Source organism: Rhinolophus sinicus, linkage group LG06 (assembly GCF_036562045.2).
Source record: "Rhinolophus sinicus isolate RSC01 linkage group LG06, ASM3656204v1, whole genome shotgun sequence".
Classification (NCBI taxonomy): domain Eukaryota; kingdom Metazoa; phylum Chordata; class Mammalia; order Chiroptera; family Rhinolophidae; genus Rhinolophus; species Rhinolophus sinicus.
In genome coordinates, this window is record NC_133756.1 from 109,267,219 (window position 1) to 109,292,838 (window position 25,620).

Genomic DNA, 25,620 nt, shown 5'->3' on the forward strand with positions numbered 1-25,620 from the left:
TACCATTTCAGAACCACATTTGCTGGAATGAACATTTCAGATGGGCTTGGTGTCATCTGGGCCTGAGAAATAGCAAATGATGAAGCAAAATTGTAGAAATTGTCCAACATCTTTTGTGTGAACTGAAAAGTTAATAATGAATAGATTAGTAGATTATACTAAATACTCCATTTAGACCTTATATTTTAAATTTAAAATGTTCCCACATTAACTCGGTTTTAAGGACTGAGTTCTAAACTGTAATGTTGAAAGTTAAGGAAGGTCATAAAATAACATTATAGCACAACAATCATAACAATCTGTCTTTAGTACTTTCTTCTTTATATCTCAAAGAACTTCTGTTATCAAATATTTTAAGCTCCTAACATATTCATTTTGGAAAAAAAAAAAGAAAAATGTTTTTCCTTCAAAAATATCTTCTTTTATCTCCATCTCTATATCAACTACGCCCATCTCCTCAAATACCACCCTCCTCAAATCAACCTATTTCTTCATATAAAACAAATAACCATGTCTAAGAAGTCTATTTCTTGCCAGAAAGATAAAACTTAAATATAATAAAGGAACAACTAGCTATTTGCCATCAATTGTGAAGAAGAGAAAGGTTAACACTATTCCATTTCCTCTATTTCCTGGCCTGTTTCTTCTCATTGATCCTCAAATGGGCAGATCCACTAGCATCCTTCATGACTCCATGGTAAAAGTTAGAAGTAAACTGATGCATGTTTCTTGAGAACCAAATGTTTAAGGACTAAGCCCAAAAGTAAACAAACTATTAAGGATAATACTACCTTCTATTCACTCGATAATAATCTTCCCAATACCACTTTCTCAAAAACATAAAACTAGTCAATAAGGCTCCTGCTGTCTCTATTCTATATGAAAGGAAATGTCTTATTAGGATTTTTGTTTGTTTAATAATATCAAGGTAATTTAATCCAATAGGATCTACCATTAAGGTACTTGAACTAATACCAGAGTACAGTAAGATCACTAAAAGATCAGTATCGGGGGGTGAAAATCAACAGCAACAACCCTCCACACTAGCAACAAAAATTTTTAAATGAACTTTAAAAAGATCTAATTCAGAATAGAAACAAAGTCTGTAAAATACTTAGGAGAAAAGCTAAGACAAGCTGATAATAAGACCTGTGGAAAATAGAAACTCTAAGACTCTCTTGAGAGACAGAAAACAAATGAAAGGACCTATATACCGTGTCCAGGGGGAAAGATAAAACATGTTCACAGATGGGAAGACAATGTGATAATGGCAGCAATTCTCCCCAAATTAAACCTATAAATTCAATGTTACTTCCAACTCAATTCCAACAATGTTTTTCATGGAATTCGACAAACTGCTACAAAAATTATGAAGAATACCTGAGCCTATTTTGATGACTAGGAAGAGGGGCTTGGCTTACCAGATATTAAGACTTTTACTGGCAAAGGAACAGGCAAATAAACTAGTTGGAATAAGAGAGCCCAGAAACAAACCTAAGCATATGTGACGACATGATATATCTATAACAAAGATGCTATTACTCAGAGTAAAAAAAAAGAAAAGGACTAACTATTCAATTAATGGGGCTAGAACAACTAGTTTTCCATAGAGGAAGAATGAATTTAGATACCATCTCATACCACACACAAACATAATTCAAAAAGTAAAACATTAAAGCTTTAATTAAGAACTATAAGAGAACCTAACATCTTTACTTATCAGGGTAGGAAAGGACTTTTCAAATACAAAAAAACTCACAAATCATAAAGGGAACAACTGATAACCCTCTCTACATAAAAACATGTCAATATGCATTAAATATTATAAACTATATTACAGACAAGCAACATGCTAGGAGAAGAAATCTGCAACATATATAACAAAGGATTATTATCCAGAACACATAAAGGCCTCTTCCCAAAAAAGGTAAAATTAAGAAGTACCATAAATAACACAATATAAAATTGGGGAAAATTTATAAACAGTCAATTCCTGTAACAGAAAATACAAACGCAGATCAAAATGTGAAAAGATGCTCAACCTCATTAGTAATTTAAAAATACAAACCAAAACAATAGTTATAATTTCACCCATCAGCTGGGGAAAAATTTAAGATCTGATAAATATTAGTGAGACTGTATAAACATCTATCAATATGGAAATGAAAAACCCAATTGTGGCTCATTCATACAGTGACATACTATACAATAAGTAAAACAAACTAGATCTATGCCATGTATCAACACAGATAAATCTTTAAAATAATGTTGAGTGAACAACAGTTAAGTTATAGAAGTTTGTGCAGTACGATACCATTTATATTCATTTTAAAAACATACAAAAGAGTAAATCAACAAGAAGGAAAAGTAGAGGAACCAAAGAACAAGGGATTCAAAACAGAAAAGAAATAAAAGCAACTTGTACAGTGATGGTGAAAGAAAATAATATCCTGATGACAGCTAGGCAATAGTCGAATAATCAGTACACAGTAAGACAAAAAAAAAAAGGAGCATTCCAAAAAATATGTTTCTAAGGCAAATTTTAAGTGGCTATATTTATATAAATATATTGAATGGGAATTTACACTTGGCAGAATCTGGGCATAAATTAGAAATGGAAACAGAAATCCATGCAAAGGGGAAAAAATGAAGTATTTATTAACCAGGAAAAATGAAGTTACACAAGAAATGTAATCATAGCACTACACACAGCTCAGCTCTGACAAATATTTACCTTATCATAATACTGGAAACTTTGAATATTAATTTAACAAAAATCTATATTGGAAAGGTGGGGAGAAAAGACGCCTGTGTTCATTGAGGAGCAGAGAGCTAAATCATGTTACATTTTGGTAAGTCAATGGAAAACACCAAATTAATAAAGAACAGATGAAGTTTTTCTGACACATGGAAGAAAATACAGGAAGAAATAAGTTAGAAAAATAAGGGGAAAGTTAGAAGTGGATGCTTGTGAGAATAAGCAGAATATAAAAAGTAAAACAGAGGATAGTTGTTTTAAATGTACAACTATTTGACTTTTTAAACCATGTACATGCACTACCAATAAAAACTAAGATGAAATGAGATTAACTAGAATCATAAATTAGACAAAATATAAATCTAGGTGGAAGATACAGGTAAGTCTTCATATATAAATCACTATAAAAGAGAGCTCTATAAAGACAGGTATTATTTTATTTTTCCTATTTTTATATGTTTGTGTTTAGAAAACACCTGGCACACAGTAGGTACACAATAAATATTTGTGGAATGTACTTTACAATATACTTAAACTATTTCAAAATAATATGTTTAATAAAAAATACGTATGTTTATAAAAAAGTTCCAAGACCCCCAGTGGATGCTGGAAACTGCAGACAGTACCGAACCCTGTATATACATTGTTTTTTCCTATACATACATACCTATAATAAAGTTTAATTTATAAATTAGGCAATTTGACACAAAATTCACTTTTACCATAGATATTAGCAACCTCAGCATGTGGTTTTTTTTCCTTTCCTTATTGAGAACTTTCACCTTTCACTTACAGTGAGCACTTACTTACGGCTTCTCTTTGACACACCCAAATCGCCAGTATCACTCTTCTTGCACTTTGGGGCCATTACTAAGTAAAACAAGGGTGACTTGACCACTATGATGCCAAGACAAGTGAATCTGACAAGCGAGCCAGCTACATAGAGCGTGGCTATGCCGGACAAAGGGATGATTCACATCCCAGGCGGGACACACCGGGATGCTGAGGGGCTTCATCACACTGCTCAGAACAGCATGCGATTTAAAACTTAAGAATTGGGCGGCCAAGTTGGCTCAGTTGGTTAGAGCGCAGTGCTCATAACACCCAGTTCACCAGTTCAATTCCCACCTGGGAAGGTGAGCTGTGCCCTCCACAACTAGATTGAAAACAAAAATGACTTGATTTGGAGTTATGGGTCCTGGAAAAACATACTGTTCCCCAATATTACCCAATAAAAATTTTTTAAAAACCCCACAAACTTATGAATTGCTTATTTCTGAAATTTTCCATTTAATATTTTCAGACTGCAGTTGACCACAGGGAACCGAAACCACAAAAAGTGAAACCCCAGACAAGGACTACTATAATTTACAAATATATAGAATAAAAGGTCTTCTTGCCCCTCTCCGGGGATAAAATCACTTTGGTATGCATTTTCCAGACATTTTTCTGATACAGTCTATATGAGATACTATAAGAAACATTTCACTGCTTTCTTTTTTCAGCACAGTTATTTTTTTAATTATTGAAAATAATTTAAAGACCCAGACTCTGACACTCTTAATTCAGCACAGTCTCAAGAGATCATGTGACAAGTCTACTTTCAAACTCATGGCCACAACCCTCAAAAGTGTGTTGCCCGGCATACCCATGTGGTTTCCCTAGTACATTCACCCTCCTCCTCTCCTAGAGGACTTTATTTAATAATCTTTTTAATTTATATTTCCAATATTTCCTCTCCCCTCAATCTTAGCTGATAACCTTGCTTCCTCTTTCAACTGAGCAAAGAGAAAGAACCAAGTGAGAACCTACACAAGCTCTAATCCCTTACCAACCTCCTGAATCTGTGCCTACATCCATTACTATAAACGCTGTCCATTATCCTATCTAAAGTCAACACCTCCAAATGTGCTCCCATTTCCTAAGCAAGGACACCCACCACTTGTGCAATTCCCTCTGCTCTTCTGCACCACCATTTTTTTCTCTAATGCTTTATTCCTGTCAGTGAAACATAATGAAATGCCTCCCATTACAAATGGGGGGAAAATTCCTTTTTCCCCCAGCCCTCTCAAGTAACCAAACCATTTATCTGCTGTCCTTTATGACAACACTCATCAAGAGTCATCTATGTTCACTGTTTCCATTCCCTCCTCTCCAATTCACTCCAACTCACTGCAAACTCCCCTCCACCTCTCTGAACTCTTGCCAGTCTTGCACGACTTCTACCTGCTGAATCCAAGGTGACTCTTAGCCGTCACCTTCCTTGACCCAGCAGCAGTGATACTATTGATGATCACTTCTTCCTGCTTAAAAACCACTCTTCACTTGGCTTTCAAAGCACTTTTTGGGGCCTCCTAGTTCAGGTTGCTTGCTCCTTTTCTTTCATTTCTCCTCATTTCCTAAGCTTCTCAACTGTGAAATGGCCCTGCAGTGACTGGCCAACTTTCCTCTTTAGTTACTTTTCTAGTGATCACACCCCCTCTACAACTTTAAATACCATCTCTATACTGATGACTCCCAAATATTGATCTCTGTATCAGACCTGTCTTTAAACTCTGGACTTGTCACATCCAGGTGGATATCTAACAGACATCCCAAACACAATGACCAAAACCCAACTCCTGACTCTACTCCCAGCACATACTTGTTCTTTTCACAATATTCCTATGTTCCAGTCCTCAGGCCAACACCTCCGGAGCAACTGCTGATGCCTCTCTATCTCAGACCTCACTGTGATCCATACTGTGAAACACTACTGGTTCCATCTTCAATTATCTCCAGAAGTCAACTGCTTTCCACCTCCCCATACCCACTGGTTCAAATCATTATCATCTTTCATACAGATTTTCACAAGAGACTCTTAACTGACCTTCCTCCTTCCATCTTTGTCCCACTACAGTTTCTCTCCAAAGATGTAAAATTGATCCTTTAAAAATGTAAGTTAGATCATATTACTCTTTTGCTCAAAGCTCTCGTTTTCTCTTTCAAACAGAATATAAGCCCAAGTCCTTATAAAAGGCAATGAGGTCCCGTATGACTTATCCTACAGCCATCTCCCCCATAATCTCCAGCCTCATCTCCCATTTCTCACTCTTGCTCACATTACTCCAGCCTCAAGGACTTTCATGTTATTCTTCAAACATAACAGATTTCTACCTCAGGGCCTTTGTACTAGCTATACCTCTGCCTAGTCCACCCTCCCCTCAGGCCTGTGCCAAACGGAGGTTAAAAGTCAAACCTTAAAAAACCTTAAAAAGTCCAAGACGACAAAGATCCTGCTATTTAGGTTCACAACTATATACTCATAGTCTAGCATACTAATTGTGGGAGGAAAAAAGGAAAACAATATTTAAACCTGTTTTTATCATTATAAAAGCCTAAGTTCCATAAGAGCATTTACAAATTTGAAAATACCAATAGAGAAAACAGACAAACTGAAAACATCCATGGAAGCCAATAATTTATGTCATATATGTGTATCTTCATTTTCACATGTTCTCTACCAGGCTAATTTCTAACATATAGAATAAGATTTTTAAATTATTTTAGAAAATGACGAAATGTACATTGCATTACCTGAGTGAATGAATCAACTGAGGATACAGCAGCATTACCTACAGGAGTCTGCTGAGCCAGACTGTCCAATAATTCCACGGAAATTCCAATCTGAGCAACAGATGGCGTTCGTACAATATTCATGGCTCCAAAAGGGTGTTGGCTTCCTTCTCCTGAAAGAAATTAACATGTGCCACATATTTCAAGTTCAACCTGTATCCATACAAATTTCTCATATGTGAAGAACCTCTGATCTACATGCTCTAAAAAGTTCTGCTACATGAAACTTTGTCTCTTTTCAGATAAATGTAAAAAGCTACATAGTTTTTTTATATTAACAAAGAATAAGAAAACTGAAAATTTTCCCACCAGATAAACAGCTGTTACCTTTCTAAAACATATGAGAGAAAAATAAATGAATAAGCATTAATTAGATAAAAGATGCTCAATGCTAACTCTGAGGGAAGGATGGTTTTAAAGATTTTTAGATTTAGTTTTAACATCTGATTATTCCACCAAAGAAACACCTCTAAAATTGCCATTATGACTGACAAACATGGCATATTTTACTAAATGTCACGGATCACCCCACTTAACACCTGATGATCTGTTATCAAATAGGCAATAAAGAAATCTGCAGCTCATTCATGAAAGATATTTAATAACGTTTCCCTTTTATATCGTATATTTTATATTTTCCCCTTTAAAATATATCAAGTGTATACATGGGAAATACAGGCCAATTTTCCAATAAGACATCATCAGAAAATTCAGCTTGATGAGAGGAAAAGAATCATACAATAAATAGATTTTTTGATTATCTGCTGTTTTTATATAACTATAAAATATTTAAACAAATACTAAAGAACAAAAATCTGGGACAACACACATCGTTAATAACTAGAACACTCATTGCAAGTAACAAAACTCTTACATTTTCAAACATATGAATAAAAACTTATAAATGTATTTTTTCTTTATTTAAAATATACACACACACCCCTCACTAAACATGACTGGTTTGGGTATTTTCAGTATTTTTAAATTATTTGTTTTAATTTTTACATATTTGTGAGTTCTCCAGATTTACTTCTATTATTTCAAGTTTCTATCAGTATAATTGAAGAACATTCTTTGGATGATTTCAATCTTTTAAAATACCAGGGATGCCAAAGAAATACACATGACTTGTATTCATCTTTTGTTATCGGTATATATTGACTATCACAATTTTAATAGTTTTTTCCTCTTAAAATGTGTATACATTTTTTTTTGGTACCCTCTGTATATTGAGTCTTGTTTTGTGGCTTAATATACAGTCTATCCAAAGAAATGTTCCATGTGCAGTTGAGAAGAAATGTGTAGTCTGCTGTTGTTAGGTAGAATGTTCTATATAAATCTGTTAGGTCTAGATGACTTATAGTGTTGCTCACATCTTCAATTTCCTTGATGATCTTCTATCTAGTTGTTCTATCCATTATTGAAAATAGGGCATTGAAATTTCCAACTATTATTGCTGAACTATTTCTCTCTTCAATTCTGTCAGATTCTGTTTTCTGTATTTTGAGGCTGTTATTAGGTACATACAAGTTTATAATTTTTACATCTTTTCTATGGATTGACTCTTTTTATCATTATATAATGTCCTTCCTGTACCTCTCTAACAATTTTTTTCTTAAGTCTATTTAGTTTTATTTTAATATAGCCACTCCAGCTTTCTTTTGGTTTCTATTTGCATATATCTTTTTTAGCCTTTACCTTCAATCAAGTTGTATCTTTGAATCAATAGTTAGATCATGTTTGTCCATTCTGCAAATCTCTGCCTTTTAATTGGAAAGTTTAATTTTGTGTTAAAAATATACTTGTTAGTATACCATTTTAATTCCTCATCATTTCTTTTAGTATATGTTTTTTGTTCTTTTCTTAGTGGTTGAAATGGAGATTACAATTAACATCTTAATTTATAACAACCTAATTTGGATTAATACCAATTTCAATAGTATACGAAAATTTTGCTCCTATATAACTCCTCTCCTTTATGTTGCTATTGTCACAAATTACATCTTTACACACAGTATGCCCATAAACAAAGACACAGATTTTGTTTTATGCAGTTGTCTTTCATATAAGATAGGGAAAAAAAAGAGGTATAAACAAAATGTGCACAGTACTGACTTTTATAATTACCTATGTAGTTACCATTATGTGTGTTTTTTCCTTCATGTGAATTCAATTTATTGTCTTATATCCTTTGATTTCAGCCTGAAGGATTCCCTTTAGCATTTCTTGTAGGATGGGTTTTCTAGCAATGACTCTGTTTGCATTTATCTGGGAATGTTTTCATTCCTCCTTCATTTCTGATGTTTTGATAAGAGAATTTTTGATCGATAAGAGAATTTTTGATTGACAGCTTTTTACTTTCAAGTACTTTCAATGTCATCCCACTGCCTTCTGGACTCCACTGTTTCTGATGAGAAATCAGTTGTAATCTTAAGGATTTTTGTGTGTAATGAGTCGTTTCTCTTGCTGCTTTCAAGATGCTCTTTGTCATTGGCAGTTTGATTATATGTCTTGGTGTGGAGTTTATCCTTCTTGGAGTACATTGAGTTTCTTAAGTGTGTAGATAATGTTTTGCATAAAATTTAGCAAGTTTTGGGGCATTATTTCTTCAATATTCTTTCCACTCCTTCTGAGATTCCTATTATACATATGTTGGTACACTTGATTGTCTCATAGATCTCTACAGCTCTGTTCATTTTTAATTTGTTCTTTCTGCTCTTCAAACTAGTTGTTTCAATTGACCTATCTTCAAGTTTATTGATTCCTTCTGCCTACTCAAAACTAGTGAAATTTTCATTTGTAACTGTTACTTTTCAGCTAATTTACTTAGTTCCTTTTATAATTTCTGATATTCTCTATTTGATGACACATCATTCTCCTGGTTTCCTTTATCTCTTAAGGATATTTGAGACAGTTTACTTAGAGTCCTTAACTATTAAGCCCAATGCCTGAGCTTCTTAAGGACAGTTTCTGTTCATTTCTTCTGTGAAATGGACTTACTTTCTTGTTTCTTACATACTTCATTAACTTTCTGTGGAAAGCTGGATGTCAAATATTACAGTGTAGCAACTCTAGCAATCATGTTTTCCCCTTCTCAGAGTTTATTGTTACTGTTTGCTGCAGTTATTCCCTTGTTTAATGGCTTTTCTGAACCAATACTGTAAAGTCTGTATTTCTTGTCATGTGATCGGTCAAATCTCTGTTCTATTAGCTTAGTGGTCAGCTAATGATTGGAAAGAGATTTCCTTAAAAGTTTAGAACCAAAAACTTCTCCCAGTCTTTGCAGATGGGTTGTGTATTGGCACATGCTGTCAATACTCAAGCAGGCAGTTTACAAGTCTGCCTTAGCCTTCAGTTCCTGCTTATGCAGAACCTCAAGGTCAGCCAGAGGTTGAGAATATAGGACCTTGCCAAGCACATGCACAGCCCTGGAGAAGGTCAGGTTAGATTCCCAGGTCAGAAAATTTCAAAGCCATTATTCCCCAAAGTACTTTATTCCCAGCCTTTCCTCCCAAGCTTTTGGTTAGTCTATTTTTTGCCCCAGCTGTTGTCACTGCCTCAGGCAGCAATGACCGACAGCCTATAAATATTTTTGACAAACACTCCCAGGGTAGTAACTTTAGCCCTGGAAGAGTTTCAAGTTAGGAGAGAAAAAGGCAAGTCTTTGAATCAGTCTTTCAGGGAGCCACCAGACAGATCAAAACAAATTCATTACAATTGGTTGTGAATGAGGTCCATTCTGCTTCCTCTATGCCATGGGCTGTTATTTTCAAAGCTACCACTAGGCTGAAGAACAGGGGATGGGAGCAGGGTTAAGTCAAAATACAACAAACCTCACTGTTCTAAGCTCAAGATTCAGTGGTTTTTCTTTACTAAATGTTCCCCTGGTTGCTATAAGCTTTGGGTTAGTTTCCAGAGTCCTGGAAAAGTTAATTCCGACAGTTTTTGTCTATTTCTTTATTATTGTTGTTGTCGTTGCTTTTATGGAGGGATAGACTTTTGTAGTTCCTTACTTCACCATTTTCATTGTTTTAAACTTAGAATTATGCTAAGTTCAGAAAATGCACTGCTATTTGCATAACAGTCTCCAATGATCTCAATCAAGGAAAGAGGTTCAATACAACCTTCTATTGCTTTAGTTGTAACTATCTGCCCAAGCAGAAAGTCTTGTCATCTCTAACCTGCATACTGCATCACACACAATCTCTTGGCAAAGGAGTAAGGCCCCTAAGTAAAACTGGCTAAGATGCATTGTAAGAGATGGAACTAAGGAAATATTCTGACTTCTTCATTTTAATAAATGAGGAAAAAAAGAGACTCAAAAGTCTTCAGCAGTCTTTAATCTATGTTGTCTGAGAGCTATTGTGAAATTATATCATTCTTTTAGTAACTGTTATCCTCAAAATGGGCTTGACACAGTAATTGATACCCTCCAAGTACAAAGGTTCTTATTTGCAAACCATAAAATAAAATACTGGGAAGAAACTCTGGAATATATTATACAAATTTACAGTTAATGTTTAATTTTGGGACTGAATTTATGACAGCCAAAATGAAAAACAAAACAAAACAAAAAGACAACTATGATCAGTTATATTGAGTCTCATTGTCTGGGGGGAAAAAAACAGCTGGGAAAGTAAAACATGTGACCTGGTCTTTTTAAAAAATACATTCAAGTCCTCAATAACATTCCAACAGCAAAAGCAATGGCAATTTTTTTTTTTTTTAAGATTTTTTATTGGGGAAGGGGAACAGTGTGTATTTCCAGGATTTTATTGGGAACAGTGTGTTTTTTCCAGGACCCATCAGCTCCAAACCAAGTTGTTGTCCATCAATCTGGTTGTGGAGGGCGCAGCTCAGCTCCAAATCCAGTTGCCGTTTTCAATCTTAGTTGCAGGGGGCACAGACCACCATCCCACGTGGGAATCGAACCGGCAAGCTTGTTGTTAAGAGCTCGTGCTCTAACCAAATGAGCCCTCCGGTCACCCTGCAGCAGCTCAGCTCAAGGTGCTGTGTTCAATCTTAGTTGTGGGGGACCGCAGCCTACCACCCATGCATGAGTAGAAGCGCTTGTTGAGAGCACGCGCTTCTAACCAACTGAGCCATTCGGCCTCCCCTTGGCAGGTCAGCGGCAGGTCAGCTCAAATTGTTGTCTTCAATCTAGCTGTGGAAGGCACAGCTCACTGGCCCATGTGGGGATTGAACCAGCAACCCCGTTGCTCAGAGCTCGCACTGTAACCAACTGAACCAATCGGCCACCCTCAACAGCAAATTTTTCAAAGCTATTTCTCAAAGTGTCCATCCTCAAGGTAAGGTCAAAGCCTAACACAAGGCTCAAATCAGAAAGAAATCCTACAGGAAACTTGTCAGTACACAAGGAAAAGCAGTCATCATCATTTACTATCTGGATCTAAAGGACTCTTTTAAAAAATATATACATTTTGATTGAGACAACCAGGATGGCGCAATAGATAAACACTGTACTTACCTTCTTTCACAACCACATCCAAATTACAACTAATCTAGAAAACAACCATCATTGAGAATCACCTAAAATCAAGCTGAACTGAAGCCTTTCAACTAAGGACATGCAGAAGAAGCCACCTCCAAACTGGAAAGAAGGGCAGAGCTGCGGAACGGCTAGCCCCACACCCGTGTGTGACCATTAAAGATCCGGAGGGATACTTCATCTGTGGGGTCCCCCCCAAACCCCGAGAGGAGCAAGAGGTGCCAGCCGCACCCCAGCCCAGGGTTCCAGTACCAGGGAAAGAAGTCCCCATAATTTCTGGTTGTGAAAACCAGCGGAGATTGTGACTGAGATTGAGGGCGGCTGCACTCCCAGGTGCTCCTCTGAAAGGGATCGCGCGCACGGACTTACTACCCACCAGTGGAATCACTCGCTCTGAGCTCCAGGGCTGGGGCAGCAGCTGGAAAGGCAGCAGGGACATATGGTGGGGAACTGAGTTGTCCGGCTTGGGATGAGGGCTGGAGAGGCGGCTTTCTCCTGGAGAGGGGAGCTGGTAGAGGCCATTGTTTCTTTGCTGAGCCCTCCCCCTTCTCTGCATGTGAATGGAGGTGACTGCCATTTCTGAGTCTCTGCCATTCATTCCCACACCCTGGCGATTTGAGACCCGGCCCCACCCAACTTTCGGGCACATGGAAGCCACTTTCAGTGCCTTTTCTGTGCAAACTGCCCGCCTTAGCAAAAGCTACAGATTTTCCTAGGGTCTCTCAAAGGTTTGCGGAACCGAGACAAGCAGCATTTGGCTTGAGCTTGTCCTGTATCTCTAGCTGAACAGCCCTAAGCTGGCACTAGTGGCAGCCAGCCTTGGTTTGTGGTTTGGCCTTTCAAGGCACTTCCAAGCACAGCATGGCTGCAGCTATCTGTGGATTTCTTTATGGCTCCTGCCAGGTGGCCCCGGGTGGGGCAAAGGCTGTGGCTGAACTTGACCTACAGTGGATCCCCTCCAAAGCAGTGCTGGGGCTGGAGCCCCCAGTAGCCAGCTTCAAAACGAGCTGGAGCATTACCCAACCGCCTCCTAGAAAGACACACCCAAGGGGCAGATTGGGCAGATCCTGCTCTGTAGGGTCAGCCCCTACACAACAACTCTTCCACTGTAGTCAAGGCCAGTACTCACACAACCAGTGAGCCCAAGGGTCAGTCCCTCACACTGATGTGCAATTATCAACCAAGGCTCAACTACAAGAGGAGGGCACACACAACCCACACAAGGGACACACCTGGAATGCATGGCTCAGGTGAGCAGAAAGGCTGTGCCACTGAACCCCACAGCACACCTACTACATAAGGCCACTCTACTAAGACTGAGACATAGCAGCCCTACCTAATACACAGAAACAAACACAGGGAGGCAGCTAAAATGGGGAGATAAAGAAACATGTCCCAAATAAAAGAACAGAACAAAGATCCAGAAAAAGAACTAAGCAAAACAGAGATAAGCAATCTATCAGACACAGAGTTCCAAACACTGGTTATTCAATGATCTCAGGGAGAACTTCAACAGAGAGACAGGAAGCATAAAAATGGAGATGGAAACCATGAAAAAGAACCAGTCAGAAATAAAGGATACAATAACAGAAATGAAGACTATATTACAGGGAATCAACAGTAGATTAGATGAAGGAGAGGACCTAACCAGCAATGTAGAAGGTAGCAGAAAACTCCCAACCAGAACAGCAAAAAAAAAAAAAAAGAATCCAAAAAATTAAGGATTAAGGGGCCTCCAGGACAATCTCAACCATACTAACATTTGCATTATACGAGTACAAGAAAAGAGAGAACAAGAAATTTAAAAACTTTTTGAAGAAACAATGACAGAAAGCTTCCCTATCCTGTTGAAGGAAATAGACATACAAGTCCAGAGAGCACAGTGTCCCAAACAAGATAAATCCAAAGAGGCCAACACTAAGATACATCATAATTAAAATGCCAAAGGTCAAAGACAAAGACAGAATCTTTAAAAAAGCAAGAGAAAAACAGTTAGTTACCTACAAGAGAGCCCCCATAAAACTGTCAGCTGATTTCTCAACAGAAACTTTTCAGGCAAGAAGGAAGTGGCAGGAAATATTCCAAGTGATGAAAAGAAATGACATACAACCAAGATTGCTCTACCCAGCACGGCTGTCATTTAGAACTGAAGGACAGATAGGAGCTTCCCAGACAAGAAAAAGCTGAGGGAGTTCATCACCACCAAACCAGTATTACAAGGAATCTTAGAAGGACTTCTTTAAGATGGGAGGGGGGTTAAGGACGGGTGAAAGGGGAAGGGATTAAGAAGTACAAATTGGTTGTTACACAGTAGTCATGGGGATTAGCATAAGGAATATAGTCAATAATATTGTAATAACTAGGTATGGTGCCAGATGGGTACTAGATCTGTCAGGGTGATAGATGGGAACGGGGTTAGGGGCAGGGTGAAAAAGGCAAAGGTATTAAGAAATACAAATTGGTAGTTAATACAGTATGGGGAATATAATCAACAATGTTGGATTGATTATTCTAAATAATGTTTATAAATCTAAAAATGACAAATTACAGATCAAAGAAGATGGTCATCCTTTTTTCAACAAATTATGAGCCCTTAGAAGTTTCACAATTTCAAGGTTTCAAGTATTGGCATTTTGATAATGCAATTTCCAGAAAAATAACCAGAAGTAATGATAAGCTACAACCTATTAGAGATGTGTTTAAAGTTAGTAGTCAGATTTTATACGACGGATATCTTCCCCTTTTATCCACAGCAGTTGATGAACATTGTAGTCAGAGAACTTGGCTCATTTTGCCTATCTATAACTTAAATTCCGGGGAAATGTGGAATGAGCATATGGGTTTGCTGTATTTTAATACTTAATAAAAAGAAATTTATTCTAATAAAGTAGTTTTTCACTATCTCTTCTGAACTTTTAAAAATTTACTTAAAATGTACATATATATATATATATATATATATATATATATTTGATTAGTTTCAGGTGTGCAAAACAACATAATAGTTAAACATTTGAACCCCTCATAAAGTGATAACCCACCCCCCAAGCTAGTACCCCTCTACCATCTTATATAACTGTTACCATACCATCAATTATCTTCCTTATGTTTTACTCCACATCCTGTATATTTAGTTATAGTTGACATTCAATATTATTCTACTTCATCTTCAGGTGTATAGCGCATTAGTCAGGCATCTACACAGTCTATGATGTGATCCGCTGATAAGCCCAGTGCCCATCTGGCACCTTACATGATCTTTACAACTTTGACCTTTGGGCTCACTGGTTGTGAGGACTGGCCTTGACTACAGTGGAAGAGTTGTTGTGCAGGGGCTGACCCTACGGAGCACCTATACCTAATTACCTTCTAATTACCGTTGTATAAACACCCACTTTCAGCAATGTTCACTTATAAACTGTATCCAATTTTGGAGCACACATATAAGAGATAAAAGAATACCAGCATACATCCTTTCTCTTGTCCAAGATTTTGTCACAAAATATTGTGTGATTACGTCCTCCTTGCTGAACTGTGAAAGGAGGAGGAAACACACTATCCAATTATCAATTTTTTTAGTTTGAGAAAATTCACCTAAGAGATCACCTGAAAATTCAGTCTGAAATTTTGCTTATATGATCAACTTCGCCATCATCAGAGCCCGGAATGCTGCTATTTCTCTCTTTGTATTCATTTTCTGATTCATGTAATAACTGTGAAACTTGTTCCTTTGTCAATTTTCTTCTCTTTGCCATCATGAACAAAATATGAAAAATTATGAATTTCCAATTCTGTTCGATCAAAGTGAAAAGCAGATAATGAAGATGGTGTCTCCGGTCTCCTTTTATACTTCTTGAAAGATGACATAATCCTTTGAACAATGCAATATGGAAACTGGGATAATGAAATGGCAAACTAAGGTGCACAAGATAAATCCGTTCCACAATCTATTTTTGTATGACCTGGGAGGTAAGAATAGTTTTTACATTTTTAAAGGGTTGTTTAAAAAAATAAAATGCAACAGTGTCTATATGTGGCCCACAAAGCCTAAAATATTTACTATCTTATATCTTACCCTTTACAAAAAAGTAATTTTATCATTCTTTTTTCTTTTTCTTTTTTTTGCATAGTTGAGAATAATTGACGAGTAATGATTAAATAATTCTTTGGATGAAACAGGATGATGTAGGTAAAGTAAAATCACTAATACCTCCAAACGCATCTAAGATTTATAGACTCATCCAGAGCACCCATATGGTACTTGCAAGATAAAATGAGTTTAAAAAAACACACAAGTAATTGTTGTTTGGAAGATCTCCACAAAAGAATAAAACTACTGAAGTATCAATCTTTCTAAGAGTTTTAAGTATCCCAAAAAGAAACTGAAAAACTAAAAATGAGTCCACTGGGTAAGACATTATAGGAGTGCATTGCAGCAAAAAGAACTAAAGAAAAAATACTTATGCCAAAAATAAGTCATTCACAATAAAGTGGCATTTGAATATGACATATGCTAAAAAGCTATATAGAAACAGCTTAATTATGCCTGCTTAAAAATCTTCCTAGTATTGAATATAAATATTTAGAAATTACATATATATATTTCTAAAACTTCTGCTTCGCTTCTATTGATAGGCTAAATTACATTTCTCACATTCTAAGAGGAATGTGATTTTCAAAGGTTTATCAACAATATTTTAAACCAGATAAAAATGATGACTTATTTGACATTATGTCTAGAATTTAGATGTCTGAAATGTATTTAAACAAGCAATATTTTCCAAGTATATAAAGTCCATCACTGTGCTTCTACACACTCTGAAGAACATAAAGTAAAAGATACAAACAGTCCGTATCCTTAAGGAGTTTATACTCTAATGGGGCAGTAACAGTCACTTCACCTTTCTGAATAAGTTTCATTATCTGGATGATTATTAAGATCCCTTCTAGAGCTATCATTCTGTGATTTTATAAAAACATAACTATTTCTTCAGTACCAACTACGTACCAGGCACTATTAGGCATTTTGCATTCATTATCTCTAATGCTCACAAAAACACTTGCACTACAGATATTGTCATCTCCATTTACCTGAATTCTCCTCTAAGTAACTCGGTCAAGACTACCCAGCTCGTAATGAGTATCATCGGGAATCAAAACAGATCTATCAAGCTCCAAAGCTGATGCTCATTACAGTTCATTATCCTACCTGTTCATACCAAATTCTATGGCACAAACTCTTCACTGATTTTAATTTACTTCACAATAAGCCATTCAAGAAAGCAATTCAAGAAATATCAGGAAGTAAAAGGTTCCCATTCTCAGTCATTAGCTCCACTTCACGTGAACAGATTAACATTAGCATCTTGAGCTTTTTTTGTCCTTCCAAATCCTCTTGACAAGCTCAACCCAATTTTAAAATGAAAACTAGAATAAGTTTAAAAGTATCTTCTTGGCAACTGAGCTAGATGAAGCGAGAGGAGACAATTCATGTATAGAGAAAGCCAAAGCAAGCACATTAAAAATGGCAGCAACCCCAAAAATAGATGAGCAGAATTATAAAGAAGAAATCCAAATGATGATTTCTAACAAATTCTAATTTTAACATTCCTTAAAAATCCCTCTTTGATGCTAAGCCTTTTTTCACGGGTATTTTTGTCACTGACTTGAAAAACAAAGAAAGGCTGAGCAACTGTACCAGACTGAAGATTAAAGAAGTGTGACAGTTAAATGCATTGGCTCGATCCTGACTGGATCCTAGATAGGGGGGTGGGAGTGGAAGACACACGACTGTTATAAAAGGCATTATTGGGAAAATTAGCAAAACTTTAATGCAGGCTGTATATTAGACAAGAGTATTGTATTAATGTTAAATTTGCTGAATATGAACCCTCCGGTTCCCTTTCCCATTGGTTCTGAACACCAGTCTTGGTGGTTGTAAGGGGAGTAAAAGTAGTACTAAGGCTGGCCTCACAGTGCTTATAGTCTGCTATATAGTGTGTGGGCTAGTTTCAAACAGGGTCCAAAAAAAAGAAACTGTAAGAAAAAAATTTGAATATGATTATTTACACTGTGATTATATAAGAGAACACCCTTGTTCTAGGAAATATATGCTGATGTATTTAGGAGTAAAGGGGCACGTCTACAACTTATTCTCAAAAGTTTCAGGAATACACACACACACACACACACACACACACACACACACTGATCTCCAGAGAATGATAAATAACATGTAGTAAAATGTATGAATGTGGGAGAACATAAGAAATTTTTTATACTAGTCTTATAAATTTTTCTCTATTTATAAAATTATTTCAAAAAAAGTTGTTTTAAATCCCTAATACAAAAACATTCTTTTAAATATCAGAATTTAGTTAGAATTTCATTGCAAACTAACACAACCTCACAGTAGGGCCTTGGTCAAAAAAAAAAAAAAAAAAGATAAGGTGCCTAATTTACCCTGAAGGCCTATAACATAAAATACTAGCTAATTCTACCACAAAGCTTTACCACATTCATTACTCTATATTATTTACATAAATATATAATCCCTCTTTTTGAGACAACAGGTGATTTGATCAAGCCTTTCTTATTCTTCTATTAAGTACAATCATATGTTAAAGTACTAAAGACACAATAAAAAATATTTGTTAAGTTCCACATAAGTGTTTTTAGTATATCTGACCTAATGTCCTACTCCCCCACCTGCTCTTCCAATCTTGGCCTCTTCTGTTTCCCATCTCCACATAATTCTCCACTGCAGATGTCACTGGAATTCTCCCTGACTGAGGCATTGAGCCATTTCCTCATTGTCTCTTGAAACACTTTACAAATAGTTAACCTACAGAGAAAAGGAAGGTTTTACGTTGAACTTTCTGTGTATGAAAGAGTATGTAGAATTCAAAAATCTTTATGCACTCCTATGTTTATTGCAGCACTATATACAATAGCCAAGACCTGGAAACAACCGAAATGCCCATCAGTAGATGACTGGATTAAGAAACTGTGGTACATTTATACAATGGAGTATTACGCAGCCATAAAGAAGAAAGAAATCTTACCATTTGCAACAACATGGATGGACCTAGAGAACATTATGTTAAGTGAAATAAGTCAGAAAGAGAAAGACAAATACCATATGATCTCACTTATATGCGGAATCTAAAGAAAAGAATAAGTGAATGAACTAATCAGAAACAGTTTTGGAAACATGGAGGGAAAAACAGAGGGTTGCTAGAGGGGCGGGGGGGTGGGGATAAGGGGAAAGTGAGAGGTTTAGGGAACGTACAGAGGGATAGTGGATGGGGGGAGGGGGGTTCACACAGTGTGAGGGATATAAATGATAAATGTCTAAGTTTTGCTTTGTCTTGTGCACCTGAAACTAATTAATAAAAAAAAAAAAAAAAAAGAAAAAGAAAGAGTATGTAGATGTGATTTAAACAGATTTTTCAAATAGTATATGAACTCTACAAATATTTACCTTTGGAAAATGCATATAAACATGCATAAATATTGTAATATAAATTCTTTCAGTTACATATTTTTGGTTAAGAGAAACTGCTTCCACCTTCCAAATTCAGAGTCAAAAATTTAAACCATAATTTAAAAGATATTGTACTTATGTTCGTTATATATTATGAACCAAAAAACTTCTTAAAGTTAACATTACATGGCATCTCATAATTCATAGTTACAAGTTTTATTATAGATGTTTAAGTCGTTATAGACACCAGCATTCAGCTGACCTACTATATGAATGTTAAGTTTTCTTATACATTTTACAGTTTAATGACACTACTAAGGCTACATACCACTTTCAGAAGTTAGGTAAGACATTTTACGGAAAAATTTCAAAAACCACCGCAAAATCTGACAACACTAATATCAGAGCTAGAAATACTTAAGTGTATGTGGAAAATGGATTTCTAATTCTAATTACAGATACCTTTTATGTTAATGAGATGGACAGACATCAAAAAAGCAACCTATCTCCCAAAAAACTTCATTAAGAAAATTAAAAATGTGGGGCGGCCGGTTAGCTCAGGTGGTTAGAGCACGATGCTTATAGCACCAGGGTTGCCAATTCAATCCCCACATGGGCTGGTATGAGCTGCACCCTCCACAACTACCTTGAAACAACTACTACTTGACTTGGAGCTGATGGGTCCTGGAAAAACACACTTAAAATAAATAAAAGTTTAAAAAAATAAAATAAAAAATGCAATCCATTGAGAAAATTCCGAGTACAACCTTCTGTGAAGAATGTGAAAATTCTGAACTTAGAAGAAAATATACAGAGCATTTATAATAGTCCTTTTGGCTTCCTATTATCCATATCTGACTTTCTCATATGCTATTAAGAGTTGCAATGCTGGGGCCAGCCCAGTGGCTCAGGCAGTTAGAGCTCCATGCTCCTAACTCCGAGGGCTGCCTGTTCAATTCCCACATGGGCCAGTGGGCTCTCAACCACAAGGTTGCCAGTTCAACTCCTCGAGTCCCGCAAGGGATGGTGGACAGCGCCCCCTGCAACTAAGATTGAACACGGCACCTTGAGCTGAGCTGCCGCTGAGCTCCCAGATGGCTCAGTTGGTTGGAGCGAGTCCTCTCAACCACAAGTTGCTGGTTCGACTCCTGCAAGGGATGGTGGGCAGTGCCCCCTGCAACTAGTAATGGCAACTGGACCTGGAGCTGAGCTGCGTCCTCCACAACTAAGACTGAAAGGACAACAACTTGAAGCTGAATGGCACCCTCCTCAACTAAGATTGAAAGGACAACAACTTGACTTGGAAAAAAGTCATGGAAGTACACCCTGTTCCCCAATAAAGTCCTGTTCCCTTTCCCCAATAAAATCTTAAAAAAAACAAAAGAGTTGCAATGCCGAATTTTGGTACGAAGATGATGAGAATAGATATACTGTCCCCCAAAATAAGACCTAGCTGGAAAATAAGCCCTAACATGATTTTTCAGGATGACATTCCCTTAACATAAGCCCTAACGCGTCTTTTGGAGCAAACCTTAATATAAGACCTGGTCTTATTTTCGGGGAAACACAGTAAGTATCCTTAATCCAACATGTGATTTTCACCCTAAAGATTTTGTCATTATATTCAGAATTTCACTAAGTGGATTGAGATAGCCAGGAAAGCTGAAGATGAGGCCTGATAAAAATGACCAAATCCAGATTCATAGTTGTCAAACAAAGATGTTTGTTAATATTAACTCAAGGTACATTGTGAAAAGTTAATAATGTATCATAATCCTCAAAGAAACCACTAAAAAACTAATGCAAAGGTAGATTAAAAAAAAAGAGAGAAAACGAAATATGGATTAAAAAAATACTCAAACCAAAAGAAGGCCAAAAACAGGAAAAAGAAACAGTAAGATAAAAATTTAAACCTAACCATACCAGTAATACTAAATATTTATGGACTAAGCACCTCATTTAAAAGGCTAAAAACTGTAAGAAGAGGTTAAAAAAGAGGCAGCACCTAACTATATTGTTGACAAGAGATACACAGATTTATGTCAAAAGTAAACATACAAAAAAATACATAGCATGAGAACTCTAATCATAAAAAAGGTGGAGACGCTATATAAGGTTTAGACAAAGTAGACTTCAAATCAGGAGCATTACCAGAGACAAAGAGCATTTCACATTGATAAAAGAGCCCATTAATTAATCTTACACACCCATAAAACAGATGAAAAGAGAACAGTGGCTACATCTTTTATTTCTTTTTCTTGTCTCACTGCACTCTTATTACTTGTATTCAACATGGTACTCAAAGAAGGCCTGGGAAACGCAATAAAATAATAAAAAGAAGTAAAAGGTATAAAAATTGGAAGGAAAGAAGAAGTCTTTTCCACAGATATCATGACCACCTATACAGAAAATCCTAGGAAGCTACTAGGATTAATGAGGGAGTTTAGCAAGATATTCTTATATATGTCAACCTTTCCTTCATCTTTTGGATACAAAGTCAACATAAAAAAATCAACTGTGTGACAACACCAAATGTTGGCAAGTATGTGGAGCAATGGGAACTCTCACATATTGCTAGTGGAAATGCAAAATGGTACAGCCACTTTGGAAGACAGTTTGGCAGTTTCTTATAAAACTAAACATTCTCACCATATGATTTAGAAATTGTACTCCATGGTATTTACCCAAGTTGAAAACTTCTGTGCACACCAAAACCTATGCATGGATGTTTACAGCAGCTTTACTCCTAATTGCCAAAAACAAAGCAACCAATATGTCCTTCAGTAGGTGAATGGATAAAATGTGGTACACCCAGGCAATGGAATATTGTCAGCACTAAAAAGAAATGCGCTATCAAGCCATGAAAAGACATGGAAGAACCTTAAAACATATGAAGTCTGACAATTAAGTTCGCGAACTCATCCTAGAAAAAGTGCTACATTGTGGGGAGCCATGGTTACAGCTAACTCTGAGCCTTAACAGAATGGCTGGGTTTATGCTTAACCTATTTCCTCCCCCTGAGGCAATTATCTCTGCCTGCATCTGGAGAGTGCTTGCAAGCTGCTCAGGAATGTGGTGGGAGTGGCCAGTTCCCGGACACAGAAGACTGATGGCTACTTCAAGGCAATTGATAAGGATAATTGCTTCTGGGAGTTTTAGTTATTTTGTAGTTTCTGTGTCTAAAGTTAAAGATTTACTGTTAATGAGGTAATGCATTTTTGTGCTTGTTAAACTGCACGTCCACAGAATGTATAAATTCTGGGGACAGAATAAACTTAGTGGCTTCAGCATCACTGGAGTCCGATCGATCGCATCATCATTTGTGTGAGTGTCTTTTTTCATTCCCACTCCCCTTGTCAGGAACCATTCGACTCCTGGCGGCTGGCTCACCACACTACATACCTCATTGTTGAATATTGCTATGGTCACCTTTGAAGTACTCCCCTTGGGAAACTATGTACTGATGCCAGCGCCTAGTCCACTCTTCAAAGCAATTTTGGAACTCTTTCTGGAATGGCCATCAAAGCTGTCGTGTTACCCTTGATGTCCTGAATGTCATCAAACTCTCTTCCTTTCAATATTTCCTTTATCTTCGGGTAAAGAAAGAAGTCATTGGGGGCCAGGTCAGGTGAGTAGGGAGGGTGTTCCAATATAGTTATTTGTTTACTGGCTAAAAACTCCCTCACAGACAGTGCCATGTGAGCTGGTGCATTGTCGTGATGCAAGAGCCATGAGCTGTTGGCAAAAAGTTCAGGTCGTCTACCTTTTTCATGCAGCCTTTTCAGCACTTCCAAATAGTAAACGGTTAACTGTTTGTCCAGTTGGTACAAATTCATAATGAATAATCCCTCTGATATCAAAAGAGGTTAGCAACATCGCTGCAACAAGTTCACGAACTTAATTGTCCGACCTCGTATTAGAGAAAGAAGCAAATCTGAAAAAGTTTCATACTGTATGATACCAACTATATGACATTCTGGAAAAGGCAAAACTGTAGAAACAAAACAAAAAAATCAGTGGTTGCTGGGGGTAGGAGTGGGTGGGGAAGCAGTAAACAGGCAGAGCACAGAGGATTTTTAGGGCAGTGAAAATACTCTGAAATATGTCATTATACATTTGTCCAAACCCATAGAATGTATAACAGCAAGAGTGAACCCTAAGGTAAACTGTGGACTTTGGGGGATTATGATGTGCCAATGTAGGTTCATCATTGGTAATAAAATGTACCATTGTGGCAGGTGATGCTGATAATAGAAGGCTATGCATGTGTGTGGGCAGGGGTATATAGGATATCTATGTACCCTCCTGTCAATTTTGTTGTAAACCTAAAACTGCTCTAAAAAAAATAAAGTCTTTAAAAAAATCAATTGCACTTCTATATACTAGCAACGAACAACTGGAAATATAAAGTAGGTTCAGAGATTTTGGGGGGGAAAGCCAAAATGTCCGACAAGAAATAGGTAATCAAACCATAATTTATCAACAAAAGGTAATACTATACTACCATTTAAAACAGAGAAAAATGGAATGTATACTCAACGTTAAGTGTTTCTGAAACTCATGTCACCTTTTTGTTTTAAGTAAACATAAAAAGCTCATCTATTCACATTCCAGCCCATCTGAATGTGTCTGTTTCTCATTTTACTTGGTTAATAGGAAAGCAGGGAAAGAAAAGAAGGGGAACTTAAACATTTAATACTTTTTAAATACATCACAATTTCATAACCCACTATGAAATAATATTAACTAAAAATGGCAGAAAACAGTAGTTACAAACATACGGACTACATATACATATAAAACACTGGAAAGGAATTAGAATGCGGTTTTCTCCTTAAACTTACTTTGGGAGGAGAAAAGACCTACACTTAGAATACTGGACTAAAAATGAGTATCTAGATCTAATCCCTGCTTTAAAACTTTCTCGATCTCAAGAGTCTCAACAGTAGAATTATGGATTAGATTAAATTATTTTAGGGCCTTCCATTCTAATATTCCATGGCTTACTCTCTTATTACACTTGGCAAGAATATGCTGTATTAGTTTTTTATGTAGTACCAAGTACACTGTACCTTTATTACGACTCTCTAAAAACTGCCATGACAATCATGATCCATTATCCATATTCAGTACCCTTTCTCCAGGGTTCCTACACATTTGTTTTAAAGGTCATTTTAATCCAGGAATTCAGTTCCACTTCTAGGAATTTCTTCTACAGAAATACAGTGCTAGAAAATATGTACAAAGATACGTGTAAGAATATTTATTGCAGCATTGCTAGTAAAACAATAAACAATATGGAAACAACCCAAATTTCCATCAATTTATTAAATAAATTATGGTATTACCAAACAATATAAAACTGTTTGCAAGAGGCACATATATACGTACTGCCTAAAGGTTACCAGACTTTCTTTTCTGAGCAAAATATTAAATTTCTCTGATATCCAGACTCTTAAAAACCAGAGGCTGATAATACCCATCTGTAAATGTTGTTAAAAATTAAACAGATTAATACACATGAAAGCCTAACACAGTGTATCGCACAAGCAGATATTCAATGTTATCCTTCCTTCATCCTTCAATTATAAAACCTTCCTAACTGACTTCTCTGGCTCTAATCTCAACAAGATTCTTCAAGCCATCCGAATGGTTTTCCTAAAACATCATTTTTAATAATATATTCTTGCTCAAACACTTGCTTACCAGAAAAAAATTAAACCCCACATCGTATGACCATCACACAACTCCATTTCACCTTTAACTTACCCCGGCCCCTACCTCCCACATGGGCGCCTATCATGCCACCCTCAAAGGTCTCCTCCTCACTGCCACTTAAGGTGCAGTGCGTATTACTTTTATGACTTTGATCTTCTCTAAATGCAATTCCCATCCCATTCAAATCTATTCATACTTCAAGTTCATGCTCCAGTCTAACCTTCCAGAGTCATTTTCAATTGTCTCAGTTCACTAATCTGTTTCCTTTTAATACTGTCTTGGAGTGATTTTAACCTTTACACACTTATACAGTATTCTAACTGAGAGCAGTCATCAATTTGAAAAGTATGTGCTAAGAATGAAGTAGACATTCAATAATTACTTGAGGAATAAAATATACAACAAAGTTTTAACTACACAGGCAGGTAGTTTTTTTCTGTAATTTTTTAATGGAAATGTCTAAAGTAATTTCTAGTATATATCCCAAGCTTTCACAATGTAAATAAAACAACTAAAAATCATGGTAAGGCAAAA

The 25,620-nt window shown here is 36.5% G+C and overlaps 1 protein-coding gene and 1 non-coding gene across 3 annotated transcripts in view; one reads left to right on the plus strand and one right to left on the minus strand.

The window, feature by feature from the left end:
* HIKESHI (heat shock protein nuclear import factor hikeshi) overlaps window positions 1-25,620 on the minus strand; it is a 39,389-nt gene that overhangs the window by 958 nt on the left and 12,811 nt on the right. For both annotated transcript variants that reach the window (XM_019739650.2, XM_074335630.1), the window contains exons 3-4: window positions 6,335-6,486; window positions 4-122 (exon numbers count right to left, since the gene is read on the minus strand). In XM_019739650.2, coding sequence (XP_019595209.1) covers window positions 4-122; window positions 6,335-6,486 — 271 coding nt within the window. The remainder of the gene's footprint in view (window positions 1-3; window positions 123-6,334; window positions 6,487-25,620) is intronic.
* Window positions 17,771-17,903, plus strand: LOC141572571 (small nucleolar RNA SNORA61). Its single transcript, XR_012497895.1, has one exon. It is a non-coding gene; the product is annotated as a small nucleolar RNA SNORA61 (small nucleolar RNA).